This window comes from Patella vulgata, chromosome 1 (genome assembly GCF_932274485.2).
Source record: "Patella vulgata chromosome 1, xgPatVulg1.2, whole genome shotgun sequence".
NCBI classification, from domain to species: Eukaryota; Metazoa; Mollusca; class Gastropoda; family Patellidae; genus Patella; species Patella vulgata.
This window is the reverse complement of record NC_065879.2, coordinates 85,562,680-85,582,187: the sequence shown is the minus strand read 5'-3', so window position 1 is coordinate 85,582,187 and position 19,508 is coordinate 85,562,680. Positions and strand designations below refer to the sequence as shown.

At 41.2% G+C, this 19,508-nt stretch overlaps 1 protein-coding gene and 1 long non-coding RNA gene across 2 annotated transcripts in view; one reads left to right on the top strand and one right to left on the bottom strand.

Moving 5' to 3' along the window:
- The window catches only part of LOC126825887 (uncharacterized), a 28,378-nt gene extending 20,633 nt beyond the window's left edge, over nt 1–7,745 (top strand). Inside the window, exons 2-4 of the long non-coding RNA XR_007682295.2 lie at nt 4,875–4,955; nt 6,159–6,250; nt 7,697–7,745. This is a non-coding gene — a long non-coding RNA (uncharacterized LOC126825887). The remainder of the gene's footprint in view (nt 1–4,874; nt 4,956–6,158; nt 6,251–7,696) is intronic.
- Nucleotides 7,746–13,684: 5,939 nt separating this feature from the next.
- LOC126808427 (mucin-2-like) lies at nt 13,685–17,812 on the bottom strand (the record flags this gene model as incomplete). The annotated part of the gene is made up of 2 exons (XM_050533131.2): nt 13,685–13,705; nt 15,668–17,812. Coding segments are annotated over 2 exons (2,166 nt in total), but the record flags the coding sequence as incomplete, so codon positions are not given.
- Between the last annotated feature and the right edge of the window lie 1,696 nt (nt 17,813–19,508).

Genomic DNA, 19,508 nt, shown 5'->3' with positions numbered 1-19,508 from the left:
ACAATGATTTATTTTTATGTGGGTTTGGTGTTTGTATTATAAGGGATGCCAGATTGGCCTGCAGTGCGCTAAATGTCCATTTGATGTTCAGATCGTATAATTGGCATGCAATAAATGTAGAAGTGTTTATTTATTGAATATTGCGAAGCATTAGTAGGGAGAGAGAGAGAGAGAGAGAGAGAGTTGGATATTTCGTTACTAACGTATTATGTGTAGGATAAAGCACGAGACCGAGGTTATGCTGGGGAAAGAAAGACTGAAGAAAATAACCTGAGAAAACGAAAAATCGAGGCCGGTAGGCCGAGGTTTTTCCGTCGAGGTTTTTCTCTGAAGTCTTTCAGACCGCAAGTTATTCCGGGCATAGAATATACCCCAAAGATCAAAGAGATTTACCGTTACAGGTTTATAATCAATTTTATTGTAATAATTCGCTTGAGCGTCGGGGTCTTTAGCAGTGGAAGGAAATCAGAGGACCGGGAGAAAATCCACGATGTTAGACAGGTGACTCTTTTCCATGGCACGTACAAGCGAGGATTCGAAACCACGCCAGTTGACTCAATGACAGAGCTTATGATCTAACCATCGACCACCCAACCCCTCTCTTCAATTACTGTAATTTTGTGGTAAACCACGTGATGACAACTTCCGGTATACGCTTGCACCCTACTTTTATGTCAAGACCTCAACGAAGCAACAAGTACTCTTAATTTAGTAACACAAAAATTTGCACATAGTTTCTTATTGATGTATTTGATACATTAAAACAACTAAAGTTTTATAAAGGGCTATATTTTAGTTAAAATAAGGCAAACAATTTTGAGTAAATTCTTAACTTTGCTTTGTGAACTCGGGGTCAGGAGTAAACCCACGAGGTCGAGAAGGCGCCCCTATCTTCAAGAATATTAAGCCGTGTGCGTAAAGTTTAGTCTCGGTTGCTTCAGTCCAACATATCTCCAGTTTGAATACATCGAATATTCATCTGGACAACAAAAATGTATTCATGGGTAACAACCTGGCCAATATATTCGTACGCGTCACAGTGGCGACAAACTGGACTGGAGCGATTGACACCGGTAGAGTTTCCACTACAGATACACACGTCCGCAAATATGAAGTTTCCTAGCGCTCGTGATTTTTAAGAAATAAACTGTTTAACCTTCTATCTGGAATGTCGGAGTGACACAAATCACAGAATGCGTAAAGCACTCTATCATGGTGTCTACCGATCTAAGTGTTGACATACAGACACTCAGCTTTAAATTGACTTCACATCCCATCTCACACAGTTATCAGTGTACACACAAGGAAATCAATACGTTTTTTTAGAATTTTGACTAAGTGGAACAAAGTTAGGAAATTTTATGTTTGAGAAAAATTGACATCTTCGAAATTTCCATGCTAAATCAATTTGCTTTGTTGAATTTTGTTTAAGTTGGACTGAGTTAGGAAATTTTATGTTTGATAAAAATTGAAAAATTGCGGTCTGCTAAAGTGGAATTCCGATATTTAAATTTGGTTTGATCGATCACCTTCTTGAAACACTCATCTGGCACAAGACATTCAATGTTTCTTCTTTATAACTCTTGGGTGGGGGGTAAATGGTGTATAACATGGGCTTTAGACCATTAGGTCTGTCATTGAGGTGTAAGCGGTGTAGTTTTAATCCCAAACATGTACATGATGACAAGGAGTGGGGACACCTGTCGAACCTCTAGTTTGCCCCCCACTGTTAAAGATCCATCTCTTTCTCTCTCTCTCTCTCTCTCTCTCTCTTGAGGTTAGCGCGTGCGCGCTGTGTCATAAGGTCTGTCATTGATTCAACTGGTGTGGTTTCGAATCCCCGGTTGTACGTGGCAAGGAGTAGGGTCGCCTGTCCAACCTCGTGGGTTTTCTCCGGGTCCTCCGGTTTCCTCCCACTGCTAAAGACTCCCTACGTGCAAGCGAATTATTGAAATAAAATTGAACCATATGTTAGTCCCGAAATGACCTAGTTTGTGTGTGTGTGTGTCTCTCTCTCAAACACTGACAAATATAATATTTTAAAACCCACACACACGTTCTTGCTTTAGCATTGATGTGATAAAAGGTAATCTCTTATCTAAAAAATCAATATGAAATGGTATCTTCTTCTAATGTATTTTAGAAATTCTTTGGAATTGACAGGAATCAAATTTACACTCTATTTGGATAAAGACTACAAACTTCCATTAATGTTATTGGATTTTAGTATGCCCATGAATGTTAAACCTGACAAGACGCACGCAGTTGCACACATTTCGTCATTGAAAATACCGTTGCAGCTGATGGCTTAAACCCACGCGAACATGCCGTGTATTCCAATGTTATGAGCTCGTAAGGTCTGTTGCGGTGTTGGTTCTTTATGGCGAGGGGGGTTGGATGTTGTAAAACTCGCAGTCATTGCTTCAGGAACATGAAATAGAATTTACTTCTGTGCATCACAGTTCAGTATGAATCAATGGGCTGTGATCTTCAACGGCCTTCTCCTATAGGGGGCTTGGACGGCTGAATGGGTAGCACGTGTACGCTGTATCATAAAGTCAACTGGCGTGGTTTCGAATCCCCGGTTGTACGTGACAAGAAGTAGGGTCGCCTGTCTAGCCTCGTGGGTTTTCTCCGGGTCCTCCGGATCCCCTCGACTGCTAAAGAACCCTACGCGCAAGCGAATTTTTGAAATAAAATTAAACCATATGTTAGTCCAAAAATGACCGAGTTTGTGTCGAGTAGACGTTAAACCCCGTCTCTTTATGACGACAACACTGGTGTAACTTCATCTGATTCTTTTATTGTTCTTCGAATATATCAAGTACAAAACTTCTTGTATTTAAAGACTCCGTAATCATAGCTTGTGTTGAGGGAGCTGTGGCCCTAGCTTGGCTTGGCACCTGGTGTCAACTCCAAATTAACGTACATGACCGCTCTCCGGTCTTAACACAGACGCCCTCGCCTTGACTGAATAATCTCCTTTGGATTTCTGCTTATAATGCCCCTTCTAGACAAAGGATGATCGAAGAGATTATGCAGCTGGCTATTTTGCATTGTAACTCAGGCCAGGGGTAGTAACTAATGAATTTCACGTGGCCGTTGGTCGTGTCCCGCCAGTGAAAATGTCATCCATCTGTGGGTCACAATATGATAAGGATGTTTTAATCACTTTTATGTATCGAGGGTGTTAATTGACATTTTTCTACGTAATCTCCAATTATGTAACAGGTCAAGGAATATATTGCCAAGTAAAATTTGTAATATAATTGTGGATTGATGCCACATTGAAGTATACTGTTATAATATGATAACAGTCCGACCTAAATAGCTCTCTGTTAGCCTATGTATTTTTTTAAACCACAATTAATTCGGTTTCAAATTATGATTCTTATTTGACAATTACACACTCTGATTAAAACACAGATCCTATTTCGTTTCGTTTTTTATAGTTTAGAATTTAGTTTTACTTGTCTTTACTACACTAGGATCTGGAAGAGTTGTTATGTAACCTGCGTTCTGGATGGCGTGAGGGATTAGTCAATGAAACCATCTGTTACGGCGAATTCTTGGGTACTGTGGGTATCCTACTAGAAACATCAACGCAGATTGGTTAATCAAATGTCTGACGCCATAGGGTCGAAAGCCGCTCGTATGGTCCCGGGCACGACCTCCACTACAACTGTCAAGATCTTCATGTAGTAGAGGCCATCGAAAGTATAAAAAAAACGAAACGAAATATAGATCTGTATTTTAATCAGATTGTGCACCAACAAGAATAGGTAGTAGCGTCCTTCGTCACAGGGGGATCACGTGGCTAAGTGGGTAAGACGCTAGCTCGCTAGCCTGGAGGTCGGGTGTTCGATCCCTGCATTAGCCGAGAAAGTTCATCCAGATTTTCCGGCGTGGTTCTCCCTTGTCAGTGATGCAGGACAAGGAAAGCTGTCTAGTCGTTCGGATGGACGGAAAACCGAGGTCCCGTGTACACATTGGCGTGCACGTAAAAGATCCCTTGGCAGTTGGAATTCGATATAAGAGTAGGCCGTAGTGCCGCTGTCCGGGCAAAATTTCCCTCATAGCACACTGTATGGCGTATGCCCGTCTTCATTAGCCCAGGTTAGGAGCAGAACAGTAGGACGTTAAACTCCATTTCATTTCATTTCATTTCATTTCCTTCGTCACAGTTGTGTTTTAAAATGAACTGAGAATGTGACTGTCCGAGGACTAAATCATCAACGATATCCCTATTGGTCTCATTCCGTTCCACTCCCCTAAACCCTGCCCTTCATACCTATGCTATTTTTTATAGACCAATCAAAAATAATGATATACACAAAGGAAATTATCGAAGCAAAGTAACTTTCATCTTGTTGCAACCAACAAGTCGCCATATTGTTGTGAACGTAAGCAATGAGGCTTGCCTTGCAGACACATTTGCATTGGGTGTTCGTGACTTAAGATAATAGAGCTATACATATTCATACTGCTGTGTTAAAAATCTAATATGAACCTGTTGTTATTTGGACAATGAATTCAGCACTTTCTTTATAAAATATGGAAAAACCGAGGTCCCTGTACATATTGGCGTGTACATTAAAAATCCCTTGTCAGTTGGAATTCGATATAAGAGTAGACAGTAGCGCTGCTATCCGGGCAAAATTTCCCTCGTAGCACAATGTATGACATTTGCCTTGGCAGTTGAAATTCTAAATAAGAGTAGGACATAGCGCCGGTGTCCGGGAACAAATTTCCTTATAGTACATTGCATGGCGTAAGCCCGTCTTCATTAGCTAAGTCGGAGCACAAAAATAGGACGTTAAGCCACATTTCATTTAATTTCATTTTTTTTATAATATGTATTCTTTTTATTACAGGGTATTGTGAACACGTGATGAAAGATGGCGACTATCTTGTATTCATACACGTACCAGAATCATATGATTTCACCATGGCTAGTAAGTATCTTCATATATAAATTATTTCGATGTGGGCTGGTCTGTTTAGTTTTAGGGGGGTTGGATGGCTTAGTGGTTAGCACGTGCGCGCTGTATCATTAAGTCTGTCATTGAGTCAACTGGCGTGGTTTCGAATCTCCGGTTGTACGTGACAAGGAGTAGGGTCGCCTGTCCAACCTCGTGGGTTTTCTCCGGGTCCTCCGGTTTCCTCCCACTGCTAAAGACCCCTACACGCAAGCGAATTATAGAAATAAAATTGAACCATATGTTAGTCCCGAAATGACCTAGTTTGTGTCGAGTGGACGTTAAACCCCATTTCTCTCTCTCTCTCTCTCTGTTTAGTTTTAGGAACAGCCGCTGACATAATCTACTCTTAGATTCAGTTTTCATCTTTCATCCCTACTTCCGCTCCCCATCTCTACACACGAGTCATTTTCATTTATACAGAATAATTAGTAAATAAAATGAGACATTAAATGTGGTTTAATGTCCTACTGTTATGCCCCGACTGTGCCAGTGAAGACGTGTATACGCCATACGGTGTGCTATGACGGAAATTTCGCCTGAACAGCGGCTCTACGACCTACTCTTATATCGAATTCCAGCTGTCAATAAATGAAATGAAATTAAATGGCTTTTAACATACTGCTATTCTGCTCCGACTGTGCCAGGGAAGACGAGTATACTTTGACGGAAATTTTGTCTGGAAAGCGGCACCACGACCTACTCTTATATTGAATTGCCCTTATATGCCCGTCTGCAATAGCTCACTCAGTGCAGAACAGTAGAACGTTAACCCCGATTTCATTTCATTTTGCTCATTTGAACTAATGATGTTTTGTTCTAAATATTAATCTTAAGGTCCATCCGTGCTGGAACGGATGATGAGAGAGTGAGAGAGAGAGAGGGAGAGAGAGAGGGAGAGAGAGAAATGGGGTTTAACGTTCAATCGACACAAACTAGGTCATTTCGGGACTAACATATGGTTTAATTTTATTTCAATAATTCGCTTGCGCGTAGGGGTCTTTAGCAGTGGGAGGAAACTGGAGGACCCGGAGAAAACCCACGAGTTCTTGTCACGTACAACCTGGGAACAAATGATGAGGGAATTAACCCAGTCGGTGCAGTAGAACGTTAACTCAGATTTCATTTCATCTTGGTTATTTGAACTAATGATGTTTTGTTCTAAATGTTAATTTAAAGGTCCATCTGTGCTGGAACAGATGATGAGGGAATTAGAAGAACGAGTCAATAACATCGAAAAGAAATATAAAGAAAAACTGGTAGCTAAAAGGGTGAGTTCTTAAAATACAGATCTATATTTCGTTTCGTTTTTGTATACTTTCGATGGCCTCTGCTACATGGCCTTGACTAAATCTATTTGTTAAGGCCGGTTCAATGTTTGTCAAGTTCGTTGAGATGTAAATAAGGTTACGCACGTGATTGTTGGCGAGATTGTAGGTAAGGGTTAGGGTAAGCATTGGGGCTAGGACCTATGACGAAAAATTGAGCTGGCCTTATCATTTAGCACTAACCCATGAAGACCTGAACGGTTGTAGTAGAAGGTCGCGTCAGAGGTCATACGCGCTGCTTTTGAACCTATGACGGCAGACATTTGATTAATCAATCAGCGTTGATATTTTTAGTGGGTTAACCACAGTTCCGTGCACCTCACGCCAAAAACTCGCCGTTTCTTTCGCTAATCCCTCACAGTATCCAGAACGCGGGTTATATAACAACTTTTCCAGATCCTAGTGTAGTAAATACAAGTAAAACGAAATTTTGAAGTATAAATAAACGAAACGAAATAGGATCTGTGATTTAATCAGATTGTGTTCTTTATGGGATTCCATCTTGAAACTCATCTTGGAATGACCAAGTTTATCTGGTACTCATTTGGGTTGCCCCCTCGACAAGCCATCGTTAGCTACCACACGTATTGGCCAGTCTAATTACACAGAAAAGTTTGGTCGCTAAAAGGAGGAGTTCTGTATGGGCATTCATCTTGGAATGGCCAAGTTCCTCTAGCGTTCATTTTGGTTTTACCCTCTACCGGCTATCGTTAGCTACCACACGATCCCGACGTTCATCGGAATTGTAAGCCCTGGTGCCCATTTCTCAGTCATGCACGAAAATCTGAGGCCTCGTGTACATTATTTATAGGGGAAGATAATTTCCTCCGAATCTCCTGTAAGCAGGCACAGATAATAAAGTTATATCTGTGAATGAACGAAGATTTGGTCTTTCCTGTTTGTAGAATATGAATAATTATTTCATATAGCAGGTAGCAGTATCCGAAAACAAAGCTTTATACACATTTGATAACACTTAAAGTTACAATTTCATATTTTTAAGTTATATTTTTAAAATGTATTAAAATAAATAGATTGTATCTATAAACAGTCCTACCTTGTTAAAGAATAATCCTATTCATCCTATAATTCACTATTGCCAGTTGAGAAATTGGCAAAAATATCATTTTCAACTTCAAATTCAAACGTTTGAAGATAGCTATTCCATGGTGGGGAATAGAAAACAAAGGAGGTAATTTGGAGGTAATTGTGTTATTATTTCCGGTGTGAAGATTTTAACGTGTGAGAAAGATCGTATAATAGTGAGTTGACAACCTATTGAGCAAAAGACATGATTAATTATGTTTTGACTTTCTTAGAAAATATGAAATTGTAACTTTAAGTTAAAACCTTTTATATTTGTTAATGTGACATTTTGTTATTCTTCAGTTGAGTGGAAAGTTTCGCACGGGAGCTGGCAAACCAGGCGAGGTTATCGTTGATTTATCCAAGCAAGAGAAGGCTGATATGATAGTGACCGGGACAAGAGGGTTAGGAAAGTTAAGGAGAACTATTTTAGGAAGCGTCAGTGATTATATTGTTCATCATTCATCTGTTCCCGTTCTTGTTTGCCGCCAAAAATCATCGTAAGATTGACTATAGCTGAACAAGGTTATAGAGTGATAATGACTAGAGAAGCCTAGTTGAAACGTTGCTCAGTTAAAAACAGTAATTGTATTCCATATGACCTGTGTAGACAATAAGAAATGGTATTTAAGTAGCTCGAAAACACCGAATATATATTTGAATGTTTCCTCAATTTTTTTTTAATATTGTTGGTTCCAGTTCTTGTTTGCCGCCAAATGTCATCTTCAGAAGGACTATAGCTGAACTAGTCTATAAGAATTTGTATTTAAGTAGCCCGAGATATCCGAATATTCATCAGATTTCGTTTAATCGTTAATATCGATAAATGAGAAAGCATAATAAGTTATCACGCAGTAAAGCATATCCAACTATTGAGAATAAGTTATATCGCAATATAGCATGTCCAACCATTGAGAATAAGTTATCTCGCAGTAGAGTATATCCAACTATTGTTAATAAGTTATCTCGCAGTATAGCATGTTCAACTATGGAGAATAAGTTATTTCGCAATATAGCATATCCTACTATTGTTAATACGTTATCTCGCAATATAGCTTGTCAATCCGTCATATCGCAGTATAGCATATCCAGCGTAAACTATTGTTAATAAGTTATCTCGCAATATAGCATGTCCAACTATTGAGGCTAAGTTATCTGGCAGTATAGCATATCCAACTATTCTTAATAAGTTATCTCGCAGTATAGCATGTCCAACTATGGAGAATAAGTTATCTCGCAATATAGCATATTGTTAATACGTCATCTCGCAGTATAGCATATCCAACTTAAACTATTGATAATAAGTTATCTCGCAATATAGCATGTCCAACTATTGGGGCTAAGTTATCTGGAAGTATAGCATATCCAACTTAAACTATTGTTAATAAGTTCTCTCGTAATATAGCATGTCCAACTATTGAGAATAAGTTATTTCGCAGTATAGCATATCCAACTATTGTTAATAGGTTATCTCACAGTATAGCATATCCTACTTAAACTATGGTGACTAAACACTAGGATCTGTAAGAGTTGTTATATTACATGCGTTCTGGGTGGCGTGAGGGATTAGCCAATAAAACCATCTGTTACGGCGACTTCTTGGTGCGTGATGCACGGAACTGTGGGTAAACCACTAGCAACGTCAGTGTTGATTGATTAATCAATGTCTGACGTTCGCACGACCTCTGACGCGACCTTTTACTACAACCGGCCAGATCTTCATGTAGTGTAGGCCATCGAAAGTATAAAAAAACGAAACGAAATATAGATCTGTATTTTAATCAGATTGGATTTCATCGAAAGTATTCGATTCTTAAAAAGGTGATCTTTATATGGTGTTCAAGATATAAACCGAATAAACCGACATGTAGCTATAAACCGACACGTAGCTATATATAAACCGACACGTAGCTATATATGAACCGACATGTAGCTATAAACCGACATGTAGCTATGTAGCTATAAACCGACATGTAGCTATAAACCGACACGTAGCTATATATAAACCGACATGTAGCTATAAACCGACACGTAGCTATAAACCGACACGTAGCTATATATAAACCGACATGTAGCTATAAACCGACATGTAGCTATAAACCGACACGTAGCTATATATAAACCTACACGTAGCTATAAACCGACACGTAGCTATATATAAACCGACATGTAGCTATAAACCGTAAAACATTTCCAATCACGAATGTGGAAAAGGGTTTAAACTATTAAGCTTTAGTCCAAATATTATACAGTAAATGTAAACAATTCTTAAATCATCACGTTGCTAAAGTAGAGAATAGCCTAAGGGTTTCTCGTAAAAGAATGTGTCAATTTTTCAATTCTTACAATAAATTATCTTATATTAAAATCAAATTGATGTCTGTTAGCCAAAGCCCAGTTTAATTGGCCCCTCGGTTCATGGCAAAAAGAGAAAAAATTCAAATTCCAGATGAAAGTTTCACGGTAATCGATCTAGCGGTGCGAAAGTGGAGACTGGGCTATCCCTCAACCTTCTCTGTGAAGTTCCACCCGGTGATCGGTCTAGGCATCTAGTCTTGTATGCCATTCGGAACTGATTGGATTTCGTATGTGATCAGATATTATGTAATTATTCTTGTATTGCAGACCGTTTAATTGTGTGTTGCACATGCGTGCCATTCGAAAGGATATGAAATAATCTTTTCGTCGCTTTACGGTTAGGGGCCCCGCGATTCTAGTCAGACCCAGGGCCCCGCCCCGGTTAAGCTGGGCTTTGTGCTGTCACGGCAAGCCAAGTTGTTAAATAACTCACGTTTTGGTTGATGTGCGGGATTAACCAATTAAATGGTCTGTTGTGTCGAGTTCATATCGGTAGAAACCAAAAACAAAGTAAACGTATTTTCCAATAGCCACTTGGAACACGGGCGCATAGGTCAAAGGTTGTTCCTATAACCCTTAACGCGACCTCCTACGACAACCGGTCCGATCTTCATGTAGCGGAGGACATCGGAAGCATAATAGACGAAATGAAGTATATATCGGTATTTTGGTACACGGGGCAACTCCATTGGGTGAAATTTACCATGGATGCTAACCTGCAAAACTCATTCTGTCTTTATTTAAGGACACGGAATCGAAAGGGCCTCCTGGTCGATCTCGTGACCTCCTACCAATGTTAGTCTAAGCTTTCTTATGGCTTCTCTGGCAACGTTCTTAGGAATCACTTTTCAGCAAAATCATCCAAGGTGGAAACGGGCGTAAATCTTTAAACATACATTATGCAAGAGCTAAATCTGCCTATTGCAGATCTTTCTTTAGGCCTGAAATGTGTTATAAAATAACAATTAGACATTAATTAACTTATCTAGACCATAATCAACTCTCGCATCACTACCCTTCGGTATTACGGGATTTGAATCCGACCTGCTGCTCAACGCTCACTGATGATTAAATCAAGAAATGGATAATCGAGACTATGTTTTTATCGTACCGACGTTAGTAATGATGATCAAAAGCTAATATCTCGGTTCAGTTTGGATCAATTTGACAGAAATTTTCAGCAAATTGCCTATTCATTAACCAACTCCTTATCTAATTTCCCATAATGTATCTTTAATTTTCAGCAAATTCCCTTTACATTAATTAGTTTTTAATTATTTAATTATTATAGTGAGAACTGCCAACTCTTTATCTAATCTTCCACAGTGCCCCTTTAAAGGGTATAATATGGGTTGATAGGCTCAGATAGGGACTATATGGATTATTATAGTGAGAACCGCCAGTTCTTTATCAAATCTTCCATAATGCTTCTGTAAGTAAGAAGAAGGTAGATCTGTATTTTAATCTGATTGTTAATCATCTTTCAGTTATTCTTATGTGCTGTTCAGATGGCTATATGACCAAGGTGGCTAAAACAGCCCAGCTTCATTAAAGAGTAACACAAAACTGTTCAAATCATATTAGTGTTTCTAGTTGAAGTAAAGTGATAACATAGGACTGCATGGAAATAGGATCGTAGGTCAATGTAAGTTATCTCCCTTTTTCTGTATAAAGTTGTCAGATTTGATGTATGTCAAGAAATGTATTTTAATGAAAATGTAAGACTTATGTTAAATAAAGTGAAAATGTTGTTTTTCTTTATTAAGATGAAACAATATGCCCTGGCTCAAATCGTACGTTGTGGTAATTTCACGTTTAACGTCCTACTGTTCTTCTCCTAACTGCGCTAATGAAGACGAGCATACGCCATGCAGTGTGCTATGAGGGAAATATTGCCCCAGCAGCGGCACTATGGCCGACACTTATTTCCAATTCCAACTGTCAAGTAATAGCGGGTCTAGAAGCTGTGAATGGTGTTGGTTGTAGTGGTGGTGGTCGTCGGGGGGGGGGGGGGGGTCAAATATAGGTCACCATCCACAATCCCACCTCGCAATGCATGTCAACAAAATATTGGCTATAACACTGACCCTGGCTCAGTGAGTAAGACGTTGGTTCGCTAACCCTAGACAATGTTCGATCCCTGTGTTGACCGAGAAGGTTGATCGGGATATACGAAAACCGAGGTCCTGTGTACACATAGGCATGCACGTAAAAGAACGTGACAAGGAGTATGGTCGATTGTCCAACTCGTGGGTTTTCTCCGGGTCCTCCGGTTTCCTCCCACTGCTAAAGACCCATACGCGCATGGACTTCTTGATTCGCCAAGTATAAAAACAATGTCCCGGTTACCCATAAAATAGTGGCTTAATGGTTAAGAAGGTAGGGATGGAGGATTATTTGCATCGTGTATACAGTAATTAATAATCCATATGAGAGAGAGAGAGAGAGAGAGACGTCATCTCTATCGTCTGGTTATTCCCATCTACACCGGTAGTATTTATTGCGCATGCTCTCCAGATAAGAATATGGCATCACCGACTGACTTGACTTGTGGAATATGTCTAGCCTCATTCTTCGAGTCCCTTCTTACAAATGCTGCTGAAACGCATTTTGGTACACGATTCGTGTAGTAATGGTAAAATGTTTATTTTGTCTTAAATATTGGATATCAGAAGACCATCTTCTTCCGGTAAGATCACAACATCAATGTTGATTTAAACTGACAAATAAATCGTGTTTTCAAATTTAAGAAGACTGTGGATGATATTGAGTTAAAGAATTGCCTCCTTTAAATTTTTCATACCAACATTATTCACATAATAACAATACAGATATAATGTCCCGATAATTAAAACATATAAAAGAGAGAGAAATGGGGTTTGACGTCCATTCGACACAAACTAGGTCATTTGGGGACTAACACATGGTTCAATTTCATTTCAATAATTCGCTTGCCCATAGGGGTCTTTAACAGGGGGAGGAAACCGGGGGACCCGGAGAAAACCCACGGGGTTGGACAGGCGACCCTACTCCTTGTCACATACAACTGGGGAATCGAACCCACGCCAGTTGACTCAATGAAAGACCTTATGATAGAGCGCGCACGTACTAACCATTCGGCCATCCCTCCCAACTCCCTAGAGCATCGGCTGGTGGTGATTTAAACGGATTTGAACAACGATATTTATAAATCTAAAGATAAAATGGATAATCAAGGCTAAGTCTCGGTTGCCAAGATGTCGTTGCTACGATGATAATCGATCTTTAAAGTGTCTTCAGTCATAACTTCGCAGCAATAAAGTAATTTGAATGAAAGTTTCACCTCATCCATGTTTTACCTATTAATATTATAGCAAGGATTTAAAAAAAACCCCCCAGAATATTTGTCAAAATGTAATGAAAATAATCCCGGAGTTGGCCGTAAAAGAAGTTGATCGTGTTTTTCCGGTGTAGGTTCCCCTTGTCAGTTGTGCAGATTGGAGGGTCTGGCAAATGATAACGTATAGTCTTTCGGATTGAGCGGAAGGTTCCATGTACCCATTGGCGTGCACGTTGACAGCTGGAGTTCGATATAATAGTGCCGCTGTCCGGGCAACGTCTTCATGAGTCCAATCGATGTATTATCGCAAGAACGGATAGGTCTATCCATCCACTCTGTCTATGTGGGTAAGACTCTGGCTCGGTAGCCTGGAGGGCGGGTGTCCGATCCCTGACAAGAACAGCCGGATGGGACGACTCTTCTGATGCTCTAGAGAGGTTATTATAGCCTTGACATTTCAATAAATGTCAAAATAAAAATTAATATAACATTTGAAACCTCGAACCCACCCGGAAATAGATAAGTTTGACGCGAGCATGCGTCGTTCAACAATATTCTTGTAATATAAACAGTTCTGCACACTTATATTTTCAGGTTTTGACTTTATTTATTTATCAACGACAATTATACAATAACTTAAATTATATACATAAATAGATTGACAGATACTCCCAGTTGAAACCACATGTTACTTCATTCTGATAAATTATTAGCTAGCTGTCAGCTCTTTTGCGGGCGCGGGCGGAGCGAGGGGGGGGGGGCGAATGGTTAGCTGTATCTTAAGGTAGGCCATTGAGTAAACGGTCGTGGTTTTGATTCCCGGGTTGTACGTGATAAGGGTTAGGTTCGCCCGTCCAACCTCGTGGGTTTTCTTCGGGTCCTCCAGTTTCCCCCACTGCTAAAGACCCCTACGCGCAAGCCAATTATTGAAATAAAATCCAACCTTGTGTTAGTCCCGAAATGACCTAGTTTGTGTCGAATGAACGTTTAACCCTCTCTCTCTAATCTGCTAATCGTTTTTAAATTCTTTTATGGGCTTGATTCATGGCGCTCTCCCCATCCACAACTGCTCCTGCTTATACATGGAAATCATGATACTTTGCAACACCTGGAGTCGACGGCAAGTTCTGACAAGCTATTCACCTTCTTTTCCCTACACTTTCTCGTATACAAGCGTTTTAATTTGTTCGCCCACCATGCAAACACAGTGATTTTCGAATCCTCTTGATTCTTTCTGAAAGGGAAACCCTTCCATTTCCAAACGATAGCATGCACAAAAGGAGGGTATCAAAGTATGCCAATAAGCAGAAATGCATAGATTTATTTTGTGAACAACTTTAAGATGATAATGTAAAAACATCTAAGGCGAGTAGGGGTGCCGATGTGTTTATTGTCTCGACATGACAATGGCCGCTTGGTTTTACTGTTGCATCTGGCAAAGCAAAAGATGCCCAACCTGGTTTTTAGGTCTGACAAGGAAACGCAACTAGATAATAAGGTCAAGGTTGGTTGTTGGAACATCAACTTGAGATCGCGAAGACTTCCTTGTGCATGACATAGAGGGATGAGCCACGACAACGAGATTGTATGGAATTGGCAAAGGTGTCGGTTTTAAAAAGATTCAAGAGGTCTGGACCTACTGTAAACACGCTAATATGTGTGTGTGTGTCCGCAAATAATCCACAAATGATGGGATTAAAACTGCGCGAGAAGAGTCCCTGTTGCGTTTGTATGGTTGGCGAATAATTGAAACTTTAGAAAGCTTGAGCGTGAGAAAGTTTAGTAAAACGGTATTGAACTGCTTATTTTGTGTCCAAATTCAGAACTTGCCGCCGATTTCAAATGGTAGAAATGAAATGGGGTTTAACGTCCTAATAAAAACTGGCATACGTCATACAGTGTGCTATGAGGGAAATTTTGCCCGGACAGCAGCACTACGGCCTACTCGTATATCGAATTCCAGCTGTCAAGGGATCTTTTACGTGTACGCCAATGTGTACTCGGTTTTTGGCCCATCCGAAGGACTAGACAGCTGTCCTTGTCACGCCCTCCGTCCTGCATCACTGACATGGGGGAACCACGTCGGACCTTTCTCAGCCAATGCAGGGATCGAACACCCGACCTCCAGGCTAGCGAGCCAGCGTCTTACCCACTTAGCCACCGTGACTCCCTATCATTGTTTCCGTGTGTACTGACAGGTGCAGTTTTCAATGGGGAGGGGTGGTGAATTAAGTACAGAAAAGTTTACAGCAAATGTTAAGGTTTCTTGTGTTATGCAGGAGCAAGTAGAGTACGTATTTCAATAAGGTAAGCCCTACTTGGGGCATGTGATAGACTTCTAAGACTTTACAAGGAGTGGGCCAATTCAGGAATTCACTGTAATTTAATGATAATGTACTCAGGTACAATCTAATACATGTAGTAGAAGGCTACCAAGTCCAGAATCTAAGCCTATTTAAAGGGTTCAATAATGGCCCTTGGCTTTTATTGATGTCTTCAATGGAAATGTTTTCATTGGAGTTTCCGTCGTCAGAGTTGCTTTCATTGGAGTTACTTTCATTGGATTCATCTGTGCACACGAGGACAACATATCGAACAGGGTCAATAACTGGACTTGTTGTAGGAGATGTAGTAGGTGATGTTGTTGGACTTGTAGTTGGAGATGTTATGTCGCTTACAGGTGCAATAATAGGACTGGTGGTAGGTGATGTTGTTGGACTGGTCGTGGGTGATGTTGTAGGACTGGTCGTGGGTGATGTAGTTGGGCTGGTTGTGGGAGATGTAGTAGGTGATGTTGTTGGACTTGTAGTAGGAGATGGTATGTCGCTTACAGGTTCAATAATAGGACTTGTAGTAGGTGATGTCGTTGGACTGGTTGTAGGTGATGTTGTAGGACTGGTCGTGGGTGATGTAGTAGGTGATGTTGTAGGACTTGTTGTAGGAGATGTAGTAGGGCTGGTTGTGGGAGATGTAGTAGGTGATGTTGTTGGACTTGTCGTAAGACTTGGTGTTGGAGATGTTGTTGGACTGGTAGTAGGACTTGTAGTAGGTGATGTTGTTGGACTGGTGGTAGGTGATGTTGTAGGACTGGTTGTGGGTGATGTTGTAGGACTGGTCGTGGGTGATGTAGTAGGTGATGTTGTAGGACTTATTGTAGGAGATGGTATGTCGCTTACTGGTTCAATAATAGGACTTGTTGTAGGTGATGTTGTTGGACTTGTAGTAGGTGATGTTGTAGGACTGGTCGTGGGTGATGTAGTAGGTGATGTTGTTGGACTTGTCGTAAGACTTGGTGTTGGAGATGTTGTTGGACTGGTAGTAGGACTTGTAGTAGGTGATGTTGTTGGACTGGTGGTAGGTGATGTTGTAGGACTTGTTGTGGGTGATGTTGTTGGACTTGTAGTAGGTGATGTCGTTTGACTGGTTGTAGGTGATGTTGTTGGACTGGTCGTGGGTGATGTAGTAGGTGATGTTGTTGGACTGGTCGTGGGTGATGTAGTAGGTGATGTTGTTGGACTGGTCGTAGGTGATGTAGTAGGTGATGTTGTTGGACTTGTAGCAGGTGATGTTGTTGGACTGGTCGTAGGGGATGTTGTAGGACTTGTTGTGGGTGATGTTGTTGGACTAGTTGTAGGTGATGTTGTTGGACTGGTCGTAGGTGATGTAGTAGGTGATGTTGTTGGACTTGTAGCAGGTGATGTTGTTGGGCTGGTCGTAGGGGATGTTGTAGGACTTGTTGTGGGTGATGTTATTGGACTAGTTGTAGGTGATGTTGTTGGACTGGTAGTGGGTGATGTAGTAGGTGATGTTGTTGGACTTGTTGTAGGTGATGTTGTTGGACTGGTCGTGGGTGATGTTGTAGGGCTTGTTGTTGGACTGGTCGTAGGTGATGTAGTAGGTGATGTTGTTGGACTTGTAGCAGGTGATGTTGTTGGACTGGTCGTAGGGGATGTTGTAGGACTTGTTGTGGGTGATGTTGTTGGACTAGTTGTAGGTGATGTTGTTGGACTGGTCGTAGGTGATGTAGTAGGTGATGTTGTTGGACTTGTAGCAGGTGATGTTGTTGGGCTGGTCGTAGGGGATGTTGTAGGACTTGTTGTGGGTGATGTTATTGGACTAGTTGTAGGTGATGTTGTTGGACTGGTAGTGGGTGATGTAGTAGGTGATGTTGTTGGACTTGTTGTAGGTGATGTTGTTGGACTGGTCGTGGGTGATGTTGTAGGGCTTGTTGTGGGTGATATTGTAGGGCTAGTTGTCGGGGATGTTGTTGGGCTTGTTGTGGGTGATGTTGTAGGGCTAGTAGTAGGAGATGTTATGTCGCTTACAGGTTCAATAATAGGACTTGTAGTAGGGGATGTTGTTGGACTGGTCGCTGGTGATGTTGTAGGACTGGTCGTGGGTGATGTAGTAGGTGATGTTGTTGGACTTGTCGTAGGACTTGTTGTTGGAGATGTTGTTGGACTTGTCGTAGGACTTGTTGTTGGAGATGTTGTTGGACTTGTCGTAGGACTTGTTGTTGGACTTGTTGTAGGACTTGTTGTGGGTGATGTAGTAGGTGATGTTGTTGGACTTGTCGTAGGACTTGTTGTTGGAGATGTTGTTGGACTTGTCGTAGGACTTGTTGTTGGAGATGTTGTTGGACTTGTCGTAGGACTTGTTGTTGGACTTGTTGTAGGACTTGTTGTGGGTGATGTAGTAGGTGATGTTGTTGGACTAGTTGTAGGTGATGTTGTTGGACTGGTAGTTGGTGATGTTGTAGGGGATGTTGTTGGACTTGTTGCGGGTGATGTTGTTGGGCTAGTTGTAGGTGATGTTGTTGGACTGGTAGTTGGTGATGTTGTAGGGGATGCTGTTGGACTTGTTGCGGGTGATGTTGTTGGGCTTGTAGTAGGTGATGTCGTTGGACTGGTTGTGGGTGATGTAGTAGGTGATGTTGTTGGACTAGTTGTAGGTGATGTTGTTGGACTCGTTGTAGGTGATGTTGTTGGACTCGTTGTAGGTGATGTTGTTGGACTTGTTGTAGGAGATGTAGTAGGTGATGTTGTTGGACTTGTAGTAGGTGATGTTGTTGGACTGGTTGCAGGTGATGTTGTAGGACTTGTTGTAGGTGATGTTGTAGGACTTGTTGTGGGTGATGTTGTTGGACTAGTTGTAGGTGATGTTGTTGGACTGGTAGTTGGTGATGTTGTAGGGGATGTTGTTGGACTTGTTGCGGGTGATGTTGTTGGGCTAGTTGTAGGTGATGTTGTTGGACTGGTAGTTGGTGATGTTGTAGGGGATGCTGTTGGACTTGTTGCGGGTGATGTTGTTGGGCTTGTAGTAGGTGATGTCGTTGGACTGGTTGTGGGTGATGTAGTAGGTGATGTTGTTGGACTAGTTGTAGGTGATGTTGTTGGACTCGTTGTAGGTGATGTTGTTGGACTCGTTGTAGGTGATGTTGTTGGACTTGTTGTAGGAGATGTAGTAGGTGATGTTGTTGGACTTGTAGTAGGTGATGTTGTTGGACTGGTTGCAGGTGATGTTGTAGGACTTGTTGTAGGTGATGTTGTAGGACTTGTTGTGGGTGATGTTGTTGGACTTGTTGTAGGACTTGTTGTTGGAGATGTTGTTGGACTTGTTGTAGGACTTGTTGTGGGTGATGTAGTAGGTGATGTTGTTGGACTAGTTGTAGGTGATGTTGTTGGACTAGTTGTAGGTGATGTTGTAGGACTTGTTGCAGGTGATGTTGTAGGACTGGTAGTAGGTGATGTTGTTGGACTTGTAGTAGGTGATGTTGTTGGACTGGTTGTAGGTGATGTTATGTCGCTTACGGGTTCAATAATAGGACTTGTAGTAGGTGATGTTATTTGACTTGTAGTAGGTGATGTTATTTGACTTGTTGTAGGTGACGTTATTAGACTTGTTTCTGGGCTGATTTCAGAAGTGCAAGAAACACAGCATGTGTAGTCACGTTTGCCCGAACCGTAACTGGCACATTGGGTAGAATCGCAGCCAGCAGTTGGGTCATCGCCTTGAGGGCATAAACCTGTAATTTATAAAATAATACTAATAATATCTTAAATCTTATCTGAAAACTTATGTTTTGTCAAGATCAACATCACACCTGGGATAACACACAGTACAGATCAATTTCTCGGCTCGCTAAGATGGAGGTTGCGTGTTCATCCGGACCGTGTTCCCCTTGTCAGTGATGTGTTTTCAAGACCAACATCACACCTTCTTCTGGGATAACACACAGTACAGATCAACAGTACAAGACATCGGCTCGCTAAGATGGGGGTTGCGTGTTCGATCCCGCTGGTGCTCGGAAAATTTCATAGGGATTTTCCGGAGCGGGTTCCGCTTGTCAGTGATGCAGGACGGAGGGTTTGGCAAGGGCATCGCCTAGTTGTTTTGATGGGACAAAAAACTTGGGTCCCGTGTACACATTGACGTTCA